Source organism: Pieris rapae, chromosome 8 (assembly GCF_905147795.1).
Source record: "Pieris rapae chromosome 8, ilPieRapa1.1, whole genome shotgun sequence".
Classification (NCBI taxonomy): domain Eukaryota; kingdom Metazoa; phylum Arthropoda; class Insecta; order Lepidoptera; family Pieridae; genus Pieris; species Pieris rapae.
In genome coordinates this window covers 10766765-10787524 of record NC_059516.1, presented here as the reverse complement: position 1 = coordinate 10787524, position 20760 = coordinate 10766765, and the positions used below count along the sequence as shown (strand labels likewise).

Below are 20760 nucleotides of genomic sequence, written 5' to 3'. Positions count from 1 at the left end.
AATATTTCAAAACATAGATGCACTAAACCACAGCTGTATGTGACCACATTAATACTGAACGAAAAAGATGAGGGGCACATAGCTAAGTACAAGGAAAAATTGGTAATTCTTCTACCAAATTGTTTAGATTGCATCATAAAAGTCATAACAAGAAGGACGGCGGTTGGTCCCTTTGAAGATAATAATAAATTATAACAAGACAACCACTATATAAAACTAAGAGTAAAACTTGATGAAAAACGAAATATCGGCTCCAAATGAATTAGTAAAGAAGTATCTAAATAAAAATACTTAATGTATCACTCAAACACGATAGAAAAATCCTACAAAGTAATGGCCGATGGACTTAGCCAATCAGGAAAAATAATTAGTTATCACAGTGAAATTTTAAAGGTAGCAATGAAATTTTATGCGTCTTTTGACAAAGGCAAAACTTCAAGTAATAACAACAAAGATAACTAAACAAGGATCTACGCCATGTATTATAGAGAAAAAAATAGGTAAAAAAACTTTTTAAGTTAAACGGTTTTGTTTTAGTCTAGTCTATGTTTATAATTCCCACGACTGTATCTATTTTATTATTTTTTGGTTTTTAGTACATTTATCTTAAACATTGGAATGTATGTTTAACATAAAACCGTTTAACTTAAAAAGTTTTTTTACCTATTTTTATTTTCTAGTTTTTATTTCGCATTCTGTTTAATTCATTTAGTGCTTCATTATTGCCAGGTTTCTTGCCCTTTATTTATAGTATATTGTATTCTGCTTGTTGAGCCCTTTCATTTGATACCCATATTGATGGGATTGATTAAACCTACGTTATCCGCCATTTTGTAGCGGCTGCCATCTTGGATTTCAATTTTTTTATAGTATATTGTATTCTGCTTGTTGAGCCCTTTCATTTGATACCCATATTGATGGGATTAATAAAACATAAATTATCCGCTATTTTGTAGCGGCGGCCATCTTGAATTTATAATGATAATGAATAAACATAATTGTATTGTCACCAAAATCCAAAGTGTATACAAAATTTCAGTTTATTAATCGGTTGACATGAAGAGGGTGAAATTTGAATTACTAAATTTTACCCAAGAAAAAAGAATAAAACAAACGGGGTGAGCTAAATAAAACCGTTTAAAAACGGAAAAGTCTGGGCTCTGACAATCTTAAAAAGCCAAGCATAAAAAGAGTTATCGACCTCAACAGAAAACCGTTAGAATAGTTGGAATTAAATATCTTAATTTTAATTTATACAAGAGGAGACACGAATGACAAACGAATTTTTTAGAAAATTTATTTTGTATTTCTAAAAGTAACTTACCCGATAAACGCTTAACAGACATACAGGTAAATAGTTAAAACAAAATACATATTTACGTTAATGAATGGTATATTATATATTTCTATTACAGTTTGATGAGGCAGCAATTTCTAGGTACCCTAGGTGGCGTATTAGTGACAAACACGAAGAAGTAAATGAATTTGGTATTTATAAATACAATGATCCGATATGGTTGATGAACGAGTCGAGGTTTCAAGCCGGTTGGTGCTTAATATATACATATATGTATAGATATTTAAAATGCGTTTATTTTTAACAATTTTACAATATTTTTTGAATGAAAAAGAATTTTAATAATTGTGTATCGCCTTATGTAGCACGGTCAACGTGTTATCCAGTTTTACTAATTAATTTTGAAAAATTAAAAACTTATATTTTTTTTAAATTTTAATTGATGGCTAATTGTAAGGTTTAAAAGTCACAGAAAGATTGAAAAAGATTTAATGAACTATTCTAATATTAAAAATAAACGCGTTTCCTTGTTCAATGAGTGATACAATTTCAGATATTCCAATGGCATTTGCCAACAATTATTGCAATGATAAACGACGAATAAGATTTTTAATAAATGAAAACGTCAAATGTATTGTAAAGCTGCAAGATCTTCATATGTTTCAAGCGTTAAAGGCCACAAATAGTAGCGTCTTAAGTATGGGGGAAATCATTAACACCACGAAGGTATGTTAAGCTGGTAGGAATTGCGGAGTAACAAAAAACGCATACATTTCAATGTGTATTTAACGTTTTAAAATCTAGCCAAAATAACTAACACTAATCATTCGTAAAATACATAGCTATCTCTTTTTTTAACACAAGAAAGACATACTTTTCAGACGATTTATATTTTCAGAGCGAGACTTCATACAAATTGGACTTTGGTGATATGCGATGACAATCAATGCCGTGCATATAACAAAACTGGCGATGAACCTCATTGTAACGATATTTACTGCGAGAACATCGCTACTACTGTGCAATATAATTTCTATTATTACAATTCAAGAATCACAAAAGCCGTATTAAAACTATACGTCCAGACAGTGTCCATGCGTATTCCTTTTATAACACAGACTATTCAAGTAAAATTCTATTTAAGCAACGATTCAACAGAAAATGTCATCAAATTAAGCGGAAATCCGGGATACAATTGGGGTCTACCAATCATAATATCGAGTGCCGAGAGTAACCATACAATGCATTTCTTCAATAAAACTAATGAGAAAAAAATTCTGACGTATCCTGATAACAGAAACGGGAAATGTGTATCATCAAATGTTAGATACAAAATAGTCCAATTTGGACACAATAGAAGAAGCAAATGTAGATACCACATACAACAGATCGACTTAAAAAATGGGACGACCGCTTGTCAATTGATACAAAATCAAATATTAAATTTACTGGGACTAAATTCTACACTCTATATATCGCCGTTTGGTAATCCAGAACGCTTAGGCGACGAGCGATGGCTACGAATGCAAATAGTTAGAACCTACATATACGGGGTGTTCAAAAATAACGCATTGACGTGCAAAAACATTATAGCGAGAATCGGATATGTTTTGGCGTATGAAAGTGAACAACTTGTGTATGTAAAGGTCGAAGGCACAGCACAAAACATAACATTCGATGTAGAGGACATTTCGACAGTGGTCACCATAGACATGATCTTTTTAGAGCTGAGAAAATCTTTAGAATTCGCCGGCGCACCGCACCTAAACATAAATCTGCCGAAAAATTTCTTCTAATAATATTCGCTTTGACAATAAAATAAACGTTTTGTATTAACTAATAATTTTTATTTAGCAATAATTTAAATACTCTCGTTACTTCTATCACTTTAACTTGTCCACCCGAGAGATTTACGGTCTCGCTGTTAGCCTGTAAGTAATGAAACATTGTTTAGCGTCAAGATGTTTTTGCAATGGATTAGTTTTGACCAAAAATAAATTTTAACTTATATAAACCTTTAAAGAAAACACTTTTTTAACGGATTGAAGTTATGTTTTATTGTAAACTTATAATTATTTAAACACATCATTAACTACAGACCATTAAACATACAACCATTACATTAAAAGTGTTCTCTAGCTCCAGAATAAGCACTCATTGGAGGCTAAACAGCCCACAGAGCAAAAAAAGGTTTCGCTATACATAGATTAAAATGGGCAAGCTACCAAAAATCGATGTTTATGGGATGCGATGACTACTCGTTTTAGGCGTCCCATGAGTTCGTTTGCCCCCTATACTATAAAAAAGGAATTTATTATTGTAAGATTAGGCTCGAGCTTTCCCTCCTACTAGGAGGCGACCCGCTTTCACTTGAACTATTTATCGCCATTCTGAAAACATAACTAAGCAAACTGAAATGGAAAAAATCTGGGCTAAATCGGAAAACCATGTACTTTATTAAAATGGAAGGTGGACACGTCGCTAGATTTCAAGATGGAAGATGAACCAAAAGATAAACTAAGATTGTCGTGATTCATGTGCACTTTTTATTTTTCATGTATCCCTTTTTAGTTGTTGTTTTTTTGTGTTTGTGCACTTCTTGCTTACCTTATCTAACTTAATACATTTTTTAATGTGGTTTCCTGGAAGAGACCGCTCGAAAGTGATAAGGCCGCCAGGTGCTCTCCTTTTTAATGCAACGAAGTGTTAATATATTAATTAAAAAATATACGGCGTAAAGGACGACCACAAGGAGGATGGGAGGACGACCTATGTAAAACTGCTGAGCCACACTGCTCCAGGTGGTTTGTATCAGGAAAAATTATACTCCTTGGAGGCCTGTGAAAGGGGTGGTTAAATTTGTAACCCATAATATTATATTTGAGAGAAGAACTGGCAATAAACTCTCCGTCACTCTTAATTATCGCCAAGTTTTTGTTTTGCATAACGTTTGTAGAGGAGCTGCAACCATTGCACAATGACATCTCAAGTAAATAATAATACATTATACAATAAATTAAAAACAAATATTTGTTCTCTATCAGCAGGAGGCATGGTGAAATAGGAGCACGCACTTACATACTCGTGGGAACAAGAGATAAATATATAGTGGAAATAACTAACATCACCGCATGTACGAATTCTAATACGCCCAGTCAACACAAGCAGCACCCGTTCACGAGTATGACGCATATTTTATGGAGAGAGACAACCCGACGCATGGACGCCGCCACAAGCAATGACATTTAAGTAAGCATTTGTACTTTAATGTGTTGGTACAATATTCATTTATATTAAAACATCCATACATTTATATTGGTCATGTAGGCACAATCTCTACTATGAGTGATCTATTCTTTCCTAATCTAATAAATCCATAAGCCACTACTTACATGATAGCTACGCGTACATTATTTATATGTTTGGTATATAAAATGTTTATTAAACAGTAAAAGCCTTGAACAACGAAAATAGTAAAGATAATAACAAAAAAGATATCGGTTATGCATTAGCAGATTCATTAAACCTTCCGGAATAAATTGTAATTTTATATACTCGTAATTGTTCTATCATTTACTGTATTGAGTAATGTAGGCTTACATTTCAATTTCAGTTTAAAGACGTTCACGAATGATAAGGTCTTGTTGTTTATCGATTATTCATTATTCCTTTAATTCAAATATTTTGAGCTGACATAATAATTTGGATGCTTATTTGTGTTTTATGGAATATATAAAATATGAGTGTAAAATTTACTTTTGAAGAGGCGTTGGGACGGACGGGTACGTAAATTAATTACTTAGTGATGTAAGGATTATCCTATGTATTTTTAAACATGACAAAAAATAACTTAATAAAGTATTTAAAAATGGATGTTTTCATTCTAAATTACGTTATTCCAGGCTTTGGCCGATACAGCTACAGCCTAATAGGCGCAATCGGTGTTAATACAATTGCTTATGCGTGTGTAACATATGGCACGACAATAATTGTTCCATCCAGTGCCTGTGAGCTCCACACGACGAGCTCTCAAAGAGGAATCCTTGCTGCCGGACCGATCATTGGTATTTTTAATCAAAATGTTCATTCGAATTCATAAGGGACGTTACATAAAGTGGGCGCTGTTGCAGGTTTAATTCTAGGCAGCGGACTATGGGGTCTATTGGCAGACTTATTCGGGCGCCGCAGGACCCTCCTCATATCCATATTATCAGCAGCTTTCGTAAACGTCCTTGGCAGTTTTTCAGTCAACTGGATTATGCTCTTATGCCTACAATTCCTAAGTGCTCTATTGTAAGACTAATACGGCTGCAAACTTAGCTTAAATGTGTATTTGAAGTAACTTATATTGCTTTTTAGAGCATCGGGCCTGTTTTCACAATCGATGTCGATGCTGAGTGAGAGTGTCCCCATCGCTAAGCGCAATGTAGTGATGTTGTTAGCAAATAGTATTTCATTTTTAGCGCAAGGATTGATGGCAGGTAAAAAGCTAGATTTTAAAAGTAAAACACATACTTAAATATACTTAATAAATAAATGACCAACAAACAAATAATACATGTTGAGAGCAATATGGAACTTAAAATTCATTATTATTTAGAGTTTCCATATAAGACAGGGTTCTCTAGTCTGAGTAATATATGTGCCATTATTATATCGTATATGTAACATTATTAGCATTAAAGGTGCGTCCAAAGCAAAGCTTCTGAACTATTTAAGATTAAGACAATAAAAAAAATTAAGTACATGCAAAAACACAATAAAACGCGAACTTAACATTGTCTCTATTGATAATAATTAGTGATTGGTCGCGATATTAATTATTATTTTCATCTGAAAAATCACACGTATGGCGAGCCTGTTCCTTTGTCATTTGGCCTGCCTAAGTTCTTCGACTTTTTAAAGTCAATAATCAATAACGAGTACAATCTGATTTCAGATAACTTGCAGTAGCATTTAGTAATAATTGACTAAATGACTACAATTTTTAAATAATATGTAGAGGCAAAATATTACGTTTAAGCTAAAGAGGTTTTTTTATTTTTTTTAGTGTTCGCAATACCGATCATACCGCTAACTTTTTCTTACTACATTCCTATATTAAACATTCACTGGAACTCATGGAGGACTCTCCAAATTGTATACTCTCTACCAAGTCTTCTGGCAGCAGGGTGGATGTACTACTTAGAGGAAAGTCCCAAGTTTGCTTATGCGAGAGGAATGCACGACGAATCATTGGAAATACTTAAGAGAATTCACAACATTAATTTCAGAGGTACCCGGGAAATATTCGAGGTAGATGCCTGATGATGTATATAATATAATATTTATAAACAAAAATAAGTTGTAGCGCAGATGTATGTAATGTTACTTATTTACGAAATATGCTTCCAGGTGGTGGAAATTGTAAAGCTGGAAAAGGCACCGACATTTTCAATTAAAGAACAAATTTTCCCCTTGTTCAAACTGCCACTCCTAAAGAGCACTCTTATAATGACATTGCTTCTAATCTTTCAACAGTTGAGTAATGCTTAATTGATTAAGTTTAGCGTAATGTCTTATTGTTGACATATTTGTTTGTGATTTCAGAACCGGAGCATTCATAATGTGGTTGCCAACCATAAGTAATCAAGTGCTAAAACTGGTAAAGGCCGGAGAAGGAACTGAGCTCACTGTGTGCGGAGTCCTCAATGCTAGTCGAGCCTGGGAGCGTAATGTATGGAAACAAATTACTATGTGAACTTTTAACACCACGATACATTAGCAATGTTAACCTAAAGGCATGAATACTACTTGCTAATACGGAAATTGAAATGATCCAATATGAACAGAAATAGTTGTAGCGCTATTCGATTTTTTTACTAGTTCTTTTTACATTTGGTAATGAGATGGATGTCTGTTGATTTCAGTCAGGCGTATCACCGTGTTCACTCGACGTCGCTGCTATGCTTACTATGTTTACACTGGGACTGATACATTCAATACTCATTTGTTTAGTGTGCACCGTAAGTACTTCAAAGTCCCTTTCAGCCTGTAAATAATAGTAAATAATATTCTACTGTTTTCATTTACCTTTATACAGATAGTAAACAAAGTGGGACGACGTAATATGGTGATAATAATTACTACAGTATGCGGCTTCTCCGGTATTGCTGTTAACCTGGTACCCAATATATTTATTAGTGGGATCTTGTTCATGGTCTTCATGGCTGGATTTATAGTTATCAGTTTGTATATGGCGATGGCTGTCGAATTGTTCCCTACGCACTTGAGGTAATTATTAAGTAAAAATATCCTGTATCTGTCTTGATCGGTGGTCAAAAGACTGATTGCAGTGATCATTGCACGCTAATCCACTTAAAAATGTGATCAATGAAACTGACGTCGACTGAAATCTGTCAGTTCCATTACAGCATTGCAATGGTAATGTAAACTAAACCTTCATGAACCTTTGAATTAATAAATAATTTACCAACTTCTCATAAGTCTTAATTTATTTTCAGGGCATTTGCATTATCTTTCATTCTATCGGGAGGTCGCGTCGCTCTGTTTGCTTCTGTTCAAATTATAAATTATCTTCTGGAAAACAACTGCGAATACAGTTTTCATTCATTTTCTGCGATTTTTGCGTGTAAGTGTTTGTCTCAACAAATCATTAAATATATGTAGGGTTAAATTACTACACGAAGTTCCTGCCGAAATAAAATAGTAATATTGCTCTACAATTTGCTGAAAATCTAATGGAGCGAAGTGACATGTTACAATAAGCTTCTTAATGTGTATATGTATGTATGTTTATCCAAACGGTTGGAATAAGAATGTACCTACTATTTTTAATTTTCAGTGTCCGCGCTGCTGGCATCTTTTCTCTCCGATGATAATAAAAAACTGAAAAACTAACATTAAAGGAAGATTTTGTTTCTTTTTATTTTATTTGACCAAATAAGTCGTCATAGCGGCATGTATTCACACTCATTTTTACACAAACGTTTACTTAGAAAAAAGCAACAAACTGACATAAAGGCAGTTTGTTATTTTTTTCTAAGTAAAAAGATCAGTTAACGCAAATTCGTTCCTTAAGTATAATATATTACGGTAATAACAATAATTGTGATTTGTGACTATGGAATCACTGTAACTATCGAACATTGAATAAAACTTAATTTATAGATCTGGCAACATTGACAAATAAGTTTAATGTTATTAAATTATAATGAAAATAGCAGTAGACAAGTAACACATTAAATTACTTATAATAATAATAACTACAAATCAAATATTTTTTATTAGATATTGTAAATTCGTATTCGTATTCGTATAGACAACAAGTACTAACGGTTATAAACTGGAGATCTAGCTGTATTATTACCGAAAAGTTTTCTACATATTCTACTGCATCCGCGTAATTGTATTGCCGAAAACGCTTTGTTCGCAGCCAAAAGAGATCTATCCACTGATGAATGAAGATGCCTTAATTTATCAGTTTATAGTGTATGTAGAAAGTCGTTGTTCGTGCCAAAGACAGACGCGGTGACAGTTCTACGAAAATACAAACATTAACGCTCACGCTATTCGGTAGTCAACTTCCAAATATTTATGAAAATTACATAGGATTATACAGTTACAGACATCGATTTACGATGATCACAAGTTACAATTTGTTTGCAAAGCAAACTACTTTTACTATAATGCCAGGACATTCAGGAAGTAAAGAAAATATTTCTAAAAATATCTGGCAACAATCAAATATTTCAGATACCGGCTCCTATACAGATTCGTATCGATGCATTTACAAAATCTTTAAACCATTAACATCTAATAGTATTGTCTTTAACATAGCTTTTACACATTTAAATAAAACACTTTTAACCGGTTTGAAGCTATGTATTAGCTGTCATGCATTTTCCTTTGTAGAAGACGAATTAAAAATATATTAAATACCCGCTCGCAAATCTATATCCAATAGTATACTAACAAAAACATAAACTGAAAGAAATGCAAGCCCAACTGTAATTTCCCCTACAAAAAATTTAAACAAAGTGTAGTCACAAGAAGAAATTTTGCCTCCGATATGCTCGACAGCATTGTTAAAATTAAAGACGTCGATGTGAGTACACTAGCTAAAACAATCGCTAAACAATACAACAACAAAAGCTAGAATCACTATCACCCGAAGACCGGAAAATGCTAGAGGAAACTTGCAACATTTTAAAATTATTTTATGAAATCATCACTGAAATAAGCTCTGAACAAATAGTTTTATGTCAATACATATTATTTTTGTAATATTAATGAAAAACACTTTATAAAATCATTCACCAACATGCCTACCGCTCACTATCAATCGTTATTAGAAACACTCAGGTAACAATTAAACGAAAGGATTAGCGAACAACGCGTCACAAGTATAATTATTTTATCAAGCATAATTTTCTTTGTTAATTTTATTTTAATATAGGTTTTATAACACAAATCAGTACAGGTTCGAATTTTATGACGTGGAATAAGTAATACCTTGATGATCTTATGTTTCAAAAAAAACGTATTTTATTTATTTATTTACCCAGCTTCTTTCCTGTAAAGTACGACATTATAATGCTCTATGCCGGTTGCTGACTTTAGTTTTGCATTCAATAACGGTAACCGATCTTTGACTCAGTCACCAATGTGATCGGTTGGGAACGTAGATAGAGTATAGAAATAAATAGTTGGATTATAATATTCGCTATCTCACACGCTGTACGCCGATGCCTGGTCTATACCATAGTCCATCTACGGTTAGGAACGACCAATCATGTCAGTCATGAAAACTGATAAAAAGTTTGACAATTGACCTTTTGAAATAAAACATAAAGTCCAAAAGTCAAATCTAATCAGTAATCTTCTGTCGTATGTGTATTGTATTATAATTTAATTTTTTTGGTGAAAACGCAAAAACTAAGAGTTTTAGTATTAATCGTCGTAATCAATTGTACCGATTATGTCATTTTTTATAGTCTAATTTTTTTAAGGTATTAATATATCGAAACAGCACCAAACTCTTCCAATCTGAAGTTAAAACATTTGTTATTGTGCTCTCTCAAGACTCGAGACCGTCGGCCTTACCGTGTATTAAAAAGGTAAAATTATAGTATTCATTATAACTTTCCTGCAGTGTGTATTTTAAAATTTTGAGGTATGTAGCTTAATTCCGATTTCAACCGTAAAGTACTTTTGTGCTGAACAATCATTATGAAATTTGTCCACTAAATCTAAATAGATAATTAAAATATGTACTCTGTACGTTGGCTGTTAAAATAATATAGTCCTAGGCATTCAACACGAAAATTATTATTATATTATAGTCTCATTACTCAGCTTTTTCCTGATGTTATCTAGACAACAATGAGAGTAAGAATTATATTTCTAAGTTGATGTGCCTGTAAATGTGTGATTAATAATTCTATTAAGGTCATAGTTACAAATAAGTAGATTTTAATATATACCATTTATAAAATTGAATCCGGGAATGCAACTGTCAGGTCATGTAAACTCAATTCAAATCATGTCTCGAACATATGACAATGAATTGTTATTACTATGTGTGAAATTATGCCTTGTTACTATAGTGAAAGCAAGCATTGTGAGGAAGTAGTGAACTTTTCTATATTAATTAAGAGTGATAAATGAAACATATGCAACATCAGGGCAAGAGTATAGAACCATAGAGGATAGCACCACTAAATTTATTGAATTATTAAAATAAGGTTAATATTATTAACTCCTAATAAACTTTATATCTCTAAAAATCTGATTCAAATATCTATGATTGAACATTGTATCAAAAGAATACAAACTATGGGCACTTTTATTGTATAATTGCCAATAACTGCCTTCTTGAAGCTTTTGAATTATATTTTATCTGTTCAATTTTAACAAGATTGATTCTTCTCTAAATCTTATTTTAGCTATTGTTGAAATCTATGCTGAGACTTATAGACATATTCAGAACCATTCATTAAGTTATAATTACAATAGATAAGTCTGTACAAATATTATAAAGCTGAAGAGTTTATTAGTTTGGTAAAATGGACAAACTCAAAATCAAATCTTTATTGCATTCCTTATGTTAATTTTTTACAAATTACATGTTATAGTTTATTACAATAAGGACTGTGGTTAGGCACAGCATGTTGTGGGAGGGCATGCTCCACCATACTTAATACATTAATGTTCTTACAAGATACATTATTTATTTGCTTTGGCTTCATATTTCGAAAAGAATGTTCATAACATGACTAATAAACTTAACTTTTATAAAGTCTTTCTGTCAGATACTCTGTAACAGTGTAACAATTGTTATATAATAATTTCTTTAAAGTTTTAATAAACCTCTAGTTATTTGCCTCGCTCTTCAACTTTCAGGTAATTTGTTATATATTTTTATTGAGGAGGACAACGGTCCTAATTGATGCAATCCCAATCTGGACATAGGTGGAACCATTTGGCCTTTACAAGAAGGTCTTAGAGAATAAAGGGCCTTTGTATCTTCCCTTTTTTTTAACATATATAAGTAAGTCTAAGATATAAATATTAATTTCAATTAAAGAGACAAACTGGCTATATTGTAATCATAATTTCTATTACAGGAAAGAGGTAGAGAAGACATCAGAATCCAAAATATGAATTATGTCTAAAAAACAATTATCAATATCTATATAAAAAAATTCTTGTAGCTTTCTTTATTACTCACTTTAATTAGGTAGAAGCCACATAATTAAGGCGTCCCGTTAACGCTAGGTCAGTGAAAAGCTATCAAATTACGATGTCACCTTGGGCGCTGGATAATCACAAAATGTTTGTCGAGAAATTCTTTTTCTTTGGGATTAAATTTTCCAATTAAATTTTAATTTTATTGTATTATTATGCAAAAAGAAACAATTATTTAAATGGTTACTAGAAAAATTAATTAACATAAACTGTAATACGCCATTTAGGTATTTTATCCATATTCCAGCAGTTGAAATAAAAATATACAAGGTCAATAACACGGTTCATTTAATGTGTGTATGTTCGTCGTTTTTACGTAAATTGCGATTAGGACAAGTGAAATTATATCAGTCTCGCGTAGTCGCCATGTTTTATTAACAATCACACACAAGGCTTCTTTCACATGAATATACTTCATTATGTAGACTATATTTTTGGATTTTGTTTTTATCTCTACGTAATGTAACCTAGTATAAAATCTCAATTTAAATACTATTTAAAAAGCTTTTAAGTATAAGTATTAAATAAATTTTTTTTTCTTGAAATGCGTCGTTCGTAAAAATGTATGTTAAAACTTTACTTCATCCGTTTCAGGCTACGCGCTGTAGTGACCATGAGTGGGTCGTGGGAGGAGTTCTTTGCGACGCACCTGCCTCCCACTGACTTCGAGGACAACCGCTCCTTGCTCAAGGAGTTCTGTGAACGGCACGACCGACAGGGACACAGGATCGTATTGGTTACTGTAAGTTGAGGGCCCATCGATCAAGTTAAGCGAGAACCGCGTTACAGTTCGTTACCGCTGCTACCTTTTGACGTCGAAAGATTGAGACTTAAAAGTATGTTTTTTACAGTCTGGCGGCACCACAGTACCACTCGAACATAATACGGTACGATTCGTGGATAACTTTAGTGCGGGAAAGCGCGGCTCGGCGTCGGCAGAATATTTTCTGGAGCAAGGCTACGCGGTCATCTTTATGCATCGGCTGAAGTCGTTGGAGCCCTTCACGAGACACTTCAACGGCCAGAAGTTACTCGACATGCTCGAGATGCAAGATGAATCCCATAATACTACTATCAGAGGTAACACCGAGTCAGCCGAACTTACTTCGTAAGCGCTCTAGTGCAAATCGATCGGCGCGTAGTCGGCGGGAATATGTCTGCCGTCTGCCAGTGAGATTGGTTTTCCAGTGAAACAGGACAGCGTGTTCGCCTTGGCCCCGGTGCTGTCGCGGTATCAGGCGGCGCACGCGGCCGGGGCCATCCTGCACGTGGCCTTCACCACGGTGTCCGAGTACTTCTGGCTGCTGAGGGCCGCCTGCGAGGTGCTGGCCAAGTCCGGCCCCAGAGCTCTGCTGTACCTGGCCGCCGCCGTCTCGGACTTCTACATACCCAAGGATAGCATCGTAAGTGATCGAGATCCCTTGGGCGTGCGCCTCGTCGGATTATAACTTACCGGTTCGCCTTATCGGATCCGAGCACGATGCCCACAGCCCACCCACAAGATGCAGTCGGAGAGCGGGCCTCCGGTGATCCAGCTGCATCTGGTGCCGAAGCTGCTGGCGCCCCTCGTCAACCTCTGGGTTCCTAGCGCCTACGTGGTCTCCTTCAAGCTGGAGACCGAGGAGAATCTGCTCATTCCAAAATCGAGGGCGGCTCTGGAGAAGTACAAGCATAAGGTGACGAGCCATTATTTTGTGGAGTTCTTTGTTCCCTACGGTATTGTACGACAATAAGGATTTGCAGATGGTGATCGCTAACATGCTGCAGAACCGGCATCAGCGAGTGTTGGTCGTCACCAGGGAGGCCAATCAGGAGATCCTGCTCTCGAGGGAAGAGCTACTGGCGGGTAAGATTCCTCTATCGCGATTCGCCCGCGATTCTTCGCTTTCTCTAACGCGTCGGGCTGCGCAGGCGCAGACATCGAGGCGGGGATAGTCGGCGTGATAGTGGGCCACCACTCGGAGCACATGGCGCACTCCGAGGCCCGCTGAGGGCCGCTTCTCCCTCGCAAGAGGCTCTACCTCGTCGACTAGCCGAGACGCCTTCGAATGGCCGAACCATCCCGGTTAAGGAAGTAATTTCTGTCAAATCGGGAGGCACTCCTCTCCACTTCTCCACTCCTGTCGACGTCTTCTAATATTCCTTACGCCTTCGGATCGCACTCCGATTCATAGATTATTCTGCCTTCGGATTCCACTGACTGAGGCCATTTTATATTTAAGGTAAACGTAACTGGGAAATTAATAGAGGTAAAATTCCAAACAATAATGTAATAGATTCAGGGTTATCTGGTTGTTGTCGCTCGCCATAGTTTAGGCACATTCTTCATAAATCTCCATACTTCAGACGGATTAATATACCAAAACTAGCACTAGCTAAAGATCCTTAATAGGAATTGCCATGAGAAAGATGTATAAGTATACAACATAGTTATAGTTGCTAGAATCGTATTTCGCCAAAATCATTAAATCCCTATTTTAGATATCTTCTTTATTAGACAATTTCAAAATCACCCTGACCATTAATACTGAACTCCTACATATCTCTTAAAGTGTATGTTTTCTATCGCCGAGACGGAGAATAATATCTCTCATTTCACCAAAGCAATCGTCTGTTTCTATTCACGTGTGTTGTTGTTTTGTGCAGAAACTAAGCTAAAGGTTACGCACCACATAAAACATTTCAGACAAGTGTAGTCCAATATTATTCTCCGGATCGGATGTTCTAGCATTAATCGACGACAATTGTGTATAAACAACTATGTTTACACGTTGTGTTTAAATTGAAAATATTCTCTTGTAATGTATAGATTTTACATGTTTGTTACGTGTTTATGAATAAAATCTTCTTAAAAATTAATATTAATGTCTGGGTGCCTGTGTGCTTTCGTAAATCTTTCTCTGGATAATTCCAGCCAGATCTCTTAACTATGTTTATAATTAAAATTATTATGATGTTTTAAATTATTAACATATCAGTGCGCTAAACGCATCTAATGAATAAGAACTCTTTCGTGAAAAGAAATAAAATTGTTTTCTATCGTTCTGGTTTTACCCCGGGTTCGATAGTTTTGTGGCATAACTGTAGTGCAACCCTCCTTATATTAAAACGATGCGTAAAATAAGTTATGTAAATGTTACAATATATTGATTAGTTTTATAAATATATTTATTGGATTTTGAAGGGTATTTATAGATGTTTGTGATTCTTGTTAAGAATAATGTATGTTCTGATTATTAGACATAGTACAAATATAATCTGTTTGGAACTTTCGCTTTTTATTTTTCACTTCAAAATTATTTTAAGATATTATATAGACTATATTAGCATATACATATTCTATTAAAATAATAAACCTATATTCTATATAAATTCTCTGTACTCTATGAATGTTTTTTTCGACTTGGCAGTTTTCAACTGCTGAGATATTTTTCGTTTATAGCGTCATGGCCTGTCAGAATTGTATTGAAAAATTTCTAAATACGTAAATATACGCTACTCAGTAGTGCCAAAACGACGACCCGATGTTTTGATTTTAATATCTAGTTTTTGTTCTAAATTTATTATTATGGTAAGTATTTACAGTATAGTTTTACAAAGTATTAACGTTTTTACTAAAAGTGATTGTTCATAGGAGGAAGAAGTCGAAGATATTGTGGGAGACGTGAATTATACTGATTCACAAAAAAGTATCACCGCTTCGAACGTGTACTCGCTCGACTTCACAGACAGTAGTTCAGATAAAAACCACTCTTCGAGTAAAGAAACATATGTCATCGATTGCGATGACAGCGACACCAGTGATAAAACGTATCAATCTAACACATTCCAAGCCACTACTCAGTTAAAAGACTCAAATGCTCAAACTCAAATTACAGAAAAACAAAATAATTGCATGGAAATTTTCGGCAAAGATGATATCCAGCAATATTCTTTACTTTCAGAAGAAATATTTACTCAAACGAGTAAAACTATCTTCGAGATAGCGCAAAATGAAAAGCGCCTAGCATCAACTGCTAAAGGTGTAAATTCTCTAGAAACACAAACATCATTCATTTCTATAACTGAAAACAAAACCGTAGAATACCATATTCAACTAATAAGCGATAAAACCCTTTATAATCCAAGTCAACAGCTAACCAACTCTATAGTTTATAATACTAATTTCGTTAGCCAAGCTCTTGCCGATTCATTAGAAGATAAATCTTCCATTTATCAGGAGTCTGATACTGAGATAGACATAAGTAAAAGAAACCTCACAGGAGAAACTGATGATAAGATAATTAAATTTGTTGACGATGGTTCCCGAGAGGATATAGCTCAAGATGAGAATACGAATGAATATGAAAATTCTTGTGACTCCGATATTGAAGAGGATTCTTTAGATAATTTGTACCTAGAAACTGATCAAGACATAAGTGAATCGAGTGTAATCCCGAAATCTGTTGATAACGACATTGATGATTTGTATAGAAAATTGTCTCGCTGCGGTGAGGTGGCTTTTTATCAAGATGAAAAAGTTGAGCAGGAAATACCTATAGTGGGTATTTTAACTCCATTGACGGAAGAAACCAACGTAAGGAAAACAAGTGTAACGGACATAAGTCCTAGCGAAGAAACGCTTACCAAAAACGAAGATACCAAAAACTTAAGTCAAATTACAAAATCTAAAAGTACCGTGAATCCAATGAAATGCAGTGATAACCAAAGTCACTTTAGACTTCCACCAATTAACAATTTTTCGTGCCCTAGCAGCCCTTTGAACTTTTTGTTTTCTAACGCTTGTGATAAATTTATCAAAACCAATACCCTACCCCTTGTGTCTGATAACCGCAAAGAGAGATCGCGATGGAAAATTGACACCAACGCATCTGGAGAAAATCCCTTAATAAATATTAACAAAGGTAATTTATCATAGGTCCTTCTAGAAAACAGCGTTACCAAGTCTTAAAATGCCAGCAACGCAATTGCGAGTCTTCAACCAATGTGAGTGTCCATGGGCGGCGGTATCACTTAACATCAAGTGCCTCTGTAAAAGCCTCCTATTACATAAAAAAAATGGTAAAATATATTATAAAAGCTATTTATTTTTAGATTCCAACGTGAACCTTCATCTCAACGTCGTGTTCCGTGCCTTAGTTTATAATAATTAGTAGTTATTATCACAGTAATTCAGTAATTAGTTAATATCTATACGTTTATTCTCAGATACAGATAGGTATCACAGCGATACAATACAATTACCTCCCATTAACCATGGCGAAGGTTTTATCAAAAAGGAGCGACAACTTGTCAAAACCCAAACCAGCGATGAAGTAAATCAGGATGCTATAAGTATCAAAGGGCAAATACGAGAACTTAAAATGACCCAAAGGAGACCCAGGTAAAGAAATGGTGAACAAGAATTTGCATTATTTGCTGCTGTGAAAACCGAGCTGTTATTGAGAACGAGATTGAGAATATCTTATAAAAATGTTGCAAAATATAAAAAGAGGAGTAATATTTGTTATTCATTAAGGATGGTGAGCCGGAGTCCATCTCCAACTAGCACCACCTGTTCTCCAACCGAAACTAAACTGAGTGACGCAGCTGAGAGAGGCTGCGAGGCCTTGTGTGGAGAACTGCTGAGAAGGCTTCGTTTGAGCTCTTGGTATTATTTATAATTTAATATTTATTATCTCACTTTCAACAAATATATGTTTGTGTATATCTTTCAGGGTGCAAGCTTTAGAAACGCTAGAAGAGCTCCCCAAAGTATTAGAAAATTTTTGGCCTGTCATAGCTGAACACAGAATTGCAGAGCTTATACGACAAGTAAGTGAACCTTTTGCTATTACGTTATTTGACAAAACATAGAAAATCAAAATTTTGTGTTTTTTGCAATGCAGGTGTCAGTGCACGTAGATTCTGCGCGCACGCAGGTGTCCCGCGTCGCGTGTCATACCCTCGCTGCAATACTTAAGAACACCAACTACACCAAGAAACCGGTACCCGTCCTGTGTTTATAGTTTAACGTCTACCGAAGCTATTCCGTCGTCTCTGGAATTATTTTACTCTTATATAAAGTATTTTTTTTTCTTTTTTATAGAACAAACGAGCAGGACGCTCACCTGATGTTAAGTGATAACATCAGCTGGAAAAAGGGCTCATGAGTGTGTTGCCAGCCATTTTGAATATATCACGTGTTCACACAATATATGTGTTACCGTGGTTCATTTAAGAAAGCCTTGATATAGCTAATAGCATTAATAGGGTTCACAGTTATTCACGATTTAATAAAAATTATGTATCTAGCCACAACCACTTTCAAATTAGTTTCCCTTGTGTCATGTACAGGATTTCTTTGAGGCAATAGCAACATTGCTGGTGAAAACCGGCAGCTTCTGCCGCCCTGTACGAAAGGCGGCAAACATGGCTCTTGACCTTGTCGTGTGCTCAGTCGACGTCGTTCATTCTGTCACTGCCATCTGCGTCTACGGCACTGGGTATGTCTGCCATCAATGCATCTCCCTTAGCGCAGTGATTAACGTGGCGTTCTTTCATTAAAATTAAACGCTTAATAAATGTGGATATGTAGCAAGACTATGTTTCACGTGAACATTTTTTTTAACGTGAGAAATATAGATAGGATTGGGAGTATGTGAAAAGGTTAATTATGTTTGTTGGGAATCTCTGCAACAGACTTGTTCTTGCCCCTTGCCCTAGCCTTCGCACATATCCCCTAGATACAAAGAAACCGAGTTCTTGAAGAACTCTAGGGTTGGGCTAACCGCCCTACGCAAGACCGTAAGTGCCGTCTTGTTCTTATTTATTGCACCCCACCATACCATACATAAGAATATGTTGGGTAAATTATAGGACAATTTGGATATTTGCCATTAAGTCTGTAATAAAGAAATCGTGTTAACTTTCTCTGTCTCCAACACAAACTATTAAGTTTCATGCGGAACCCGTATTTAGTGGTGGTGCCCTTCGAAGCCTAAATCCCATTCTTATGTATTATTGTAATTCTAAATATTTTATGAATTGGGTTACATGGGGCAATCCTTCTAGACACAAAAGCGCCTTGGTGCGCTGCGCATCAGCTCGACTTCTGGTGGTATGCGGTGCTTTCGCCGAAGGAGGTCGGCTGCTGCTGCGAGGCCGCCCGCCCAGTGCAGCCACGGCTAGGGCACATGTGCTGCGGGCGCTCTCACATTTACTCTACGATAAGAACGTGGACACCAGGTATCGCTCAGGGATAACCATTTTCATTTACAAATAAATCTGAAAAAAAATCGTCTTTTTACTGACCATAGTAAATGTTTAGTGATTTGTGTCTCTTTTGTCCATTTTGTCCAACCGATTTTCGTTTTCCTTTCAGAAAATACGCCGAACGTCTTTATGCCATGTTGCGGCCTCTAAACAACTTTGAAGCGTACTTTCTGACGGACGTCGACATCGAAACCGCGTCGAAGCAAATGAAGAAATATGACCAAATCATCTCAACATCGAAACCAACATAATTCCCGTATGAGTTTATTTGGAGATTAAATATTATGTATTGTTATGTTGCGTCTTTTATGCGTTTGTAATTTAAAAAGATTATGAAATATAAAAAATAAATGATACGCTTGTCAGGCTTTTCTGTCATTATTTATGAATCTAGAGTCAAAACTACCGTCGCTACTTATCCACTCGACCTCTGCTAGTAGTCTCGAACTGAGATCTACTTAATCTGGTCCAATATACCCCGATTTCCGCACACTTAAACAGCCTTTATCGCTACTCCTCTCCCCGGTGAATCCTTACCCAGCATCAAGATACTAGGCATTGACATATCAATTAATGTTCAATTACCTGGTCATTTGGAAGGAAAGGCTAAATTCGACTCCAGAATTCTATAAAGTGCCAATTCTGCCCCACAAGAGTCGGCGACAAACACCGTTACTTTGCGAGCGGCTTTTAGAGACATCTTTTACCGAATTTGCTAAGGAGAGTTCAGAGGAGTTGTTCGGATGAACACCTGCAGTTCGGACATCGAGGCAATACGAGATTTCGACGTTTCATAACTGAGCCATTTTATAAAAAGTTTAAAACGTGAGCTTATAACTAAGATAACATTAGGGGTACTGGGGTAGCGATGCTAATTGCTAACAAAAAATAATTTGGCTCATCCAACATCTAAGTGAAACTTTAATACAAGAGACCTTTTTGGACATTATCGGAAACAAGAATATTGTATTACAAATTATAAGGCTCCATGCTCTATGCCCAGGCATGTTTTTTTAGTGCCATGTGTGCGACGTGTAAATGTAACTTAACTCATGTGAAGTTACATAACTCGCGCACGCATCAGGAACCCATTGAAGTATTTCCGAACCAAATCCAATTTAGAATGCTTCAAGATCATCAAGAACACAGACCACCAATTCTTAAAAGGCTGGAAACGTGCGTTGCTTGCGTGCCCTCTGGCAGTGAGTGTCCATGGGCGGTGGTGTCACATAAGATCAGCTAACCTTAAAAAAATCTCTTAGCTCTCTCTTTCAAATTTAACAGCTTAGGCTAACGCACACTTTCAATCATTAAGATAATTTTATATATCTGATTCTTCAGACAACGAAATGTACAACTTATTGTAGCCAAAAAGCTGATCTTAAAAATTATCCTTGTATGTAGGTACTGTATGTTTTAAGTAATAAAATACAATAGATGGCTTTGTTCGGCGATCAATA

At 35.4% G+C, this 20760-nt stretch overlaps 3 protein-coding genes and 1 long non-coding RNA gene across 5 annotated transcripts; all 4 read left to right on the top strand.

Moving 5' to 3' along the window:
- The first annotated feature begins 1325 nt into the window (after positions 1-1325).
- LOC123689417 lies at positions 1326-3133 on the top strand. Its single transcript, XR_006750388.1, has 3 exons — positions 1326-1545; positions 1851-2023; positions 2196-3133. It is a non-coding gene; the product is annotated as an uncharacterized LOC123689417 (long non-coding RNA).
- A 1903-nt stretch (positions 3134-5036) lies between these two features.
- Positions 5037-8176, top strand: LOC110992040 (synaptic vesicle 2-related protein-like; the record flags this gene model as incomplete). The annotated part of the gene is made up of 11 exons (XM_045629302.1): positions 5037-5079; positions 5200-5361; positions 5428-5590; positions 5657-5778; positions 6348-6592; positions 6692-6816; positions 6887-7013; positions 7207-7302; positions 7380-7570; positions 7801-7928; positions 8142-8176. Coding segments are annotated over exons 1-11 (1437 nt in total), but the record flags the coding sequence as incomplete, so codon positions are not given.
- Positions 8177-10170: 1994 nt separating this feature from the next.
- On the top strand, positions 10171-15314 carry LOC110992047 (phosphopantothenate--cysteine ligase). 2 transcript variants are annotated; one of them, XM_022257705.2, is made up of 7 exons: positions 10171-10416; positions 12641-12788; positions 12898-13126; positions 13235-13449; positions 13537-13722; positions 13790-13892; positions 13958-15314. In XM_022257705.2, exons 2-7 carry the CDS (start codon positions 12660-12662, stop codon positions 14035-14037), a joined length of 942 nt encoding a protein of 313 aa, XP_022113397.2. In that variant the 5' UTR covers positions 10171-10416; positions 12641-12659; the 3' UTR covers positions 14038-15314. The 2 variants fall into 2 exon arrangements, with proteins under 2 accessions (XP_022113397.2, XP_045485122.1); XM_045629166.1 differs by lacking the exon at positions 10171-10416 and adding an exon at positions 11706-11849.
- A 95-nt stretch (positions 15315-15409) lies between these two features.
- LOC110992087 lies at positions 15410-19637 on the top strand. Its single transcript, XM_022257754.2, has 9 exons — positions 15410-15617; positions 15681-16950; positions 17255-17429; positions 17565-17696; positions 17764-17860; positions 17935-18033; positions 18383-18531; positions 19100-19273; positions 19410-19637. The coding sequence occupies exons 1-9, from the start codon at positions 15615-15617 to the stop codon at positions 19549-19551; spliced, it is 2241 nt and encodes a 746-aa protein (XP_022113446.2). The 5' UTR covers positions 15410-15614; the 3' UTR covers positions 19552-19637.
- Positions 19638-20760: the final 1123 nt, after the last annotated feature.

Bases quoted from the DNA above. Each gene is read 5' to 3' on its own strand.
- LOC110992047 (XM_022257705.2), top strand. From the start codon at position 12,660: ATGAGTGGGTCGTGGGAGGAGTTCTTTGCGACGCACCTGCCTCCCACT. The intron at 13,450-13,536 runs GTAAGTGATCGA...CGATGCCCACAG, and splicing joins ACATACCCAAGGATAGCATC to CCCACCCACAAGATGCAGTC. The intron at 13,893-13,957 runs GTAAGATTCCTC...CGGGCTGCGCAG, and splicing joins GAGGGAAGAGCTACTGGCGG to GCGCAGACATCGAGGCGGGG.
- LOC110992087 (XM_022257754.2), top strand. The intron at 16,951-17,254 runs GTAATTTATCAT...GTTTATTCTCAG, and splicing joins CTTAATAAATATTAACAAAG to ATACAGATAGGTATCACAGC. The intron at 17,430-17,564 runs GTAAAGAAATGG...TTATTCATTAAG, and splicing joins ATGACCCAAAGGAGACCCAG to GATGGTGAGCCGGAGTCCAT.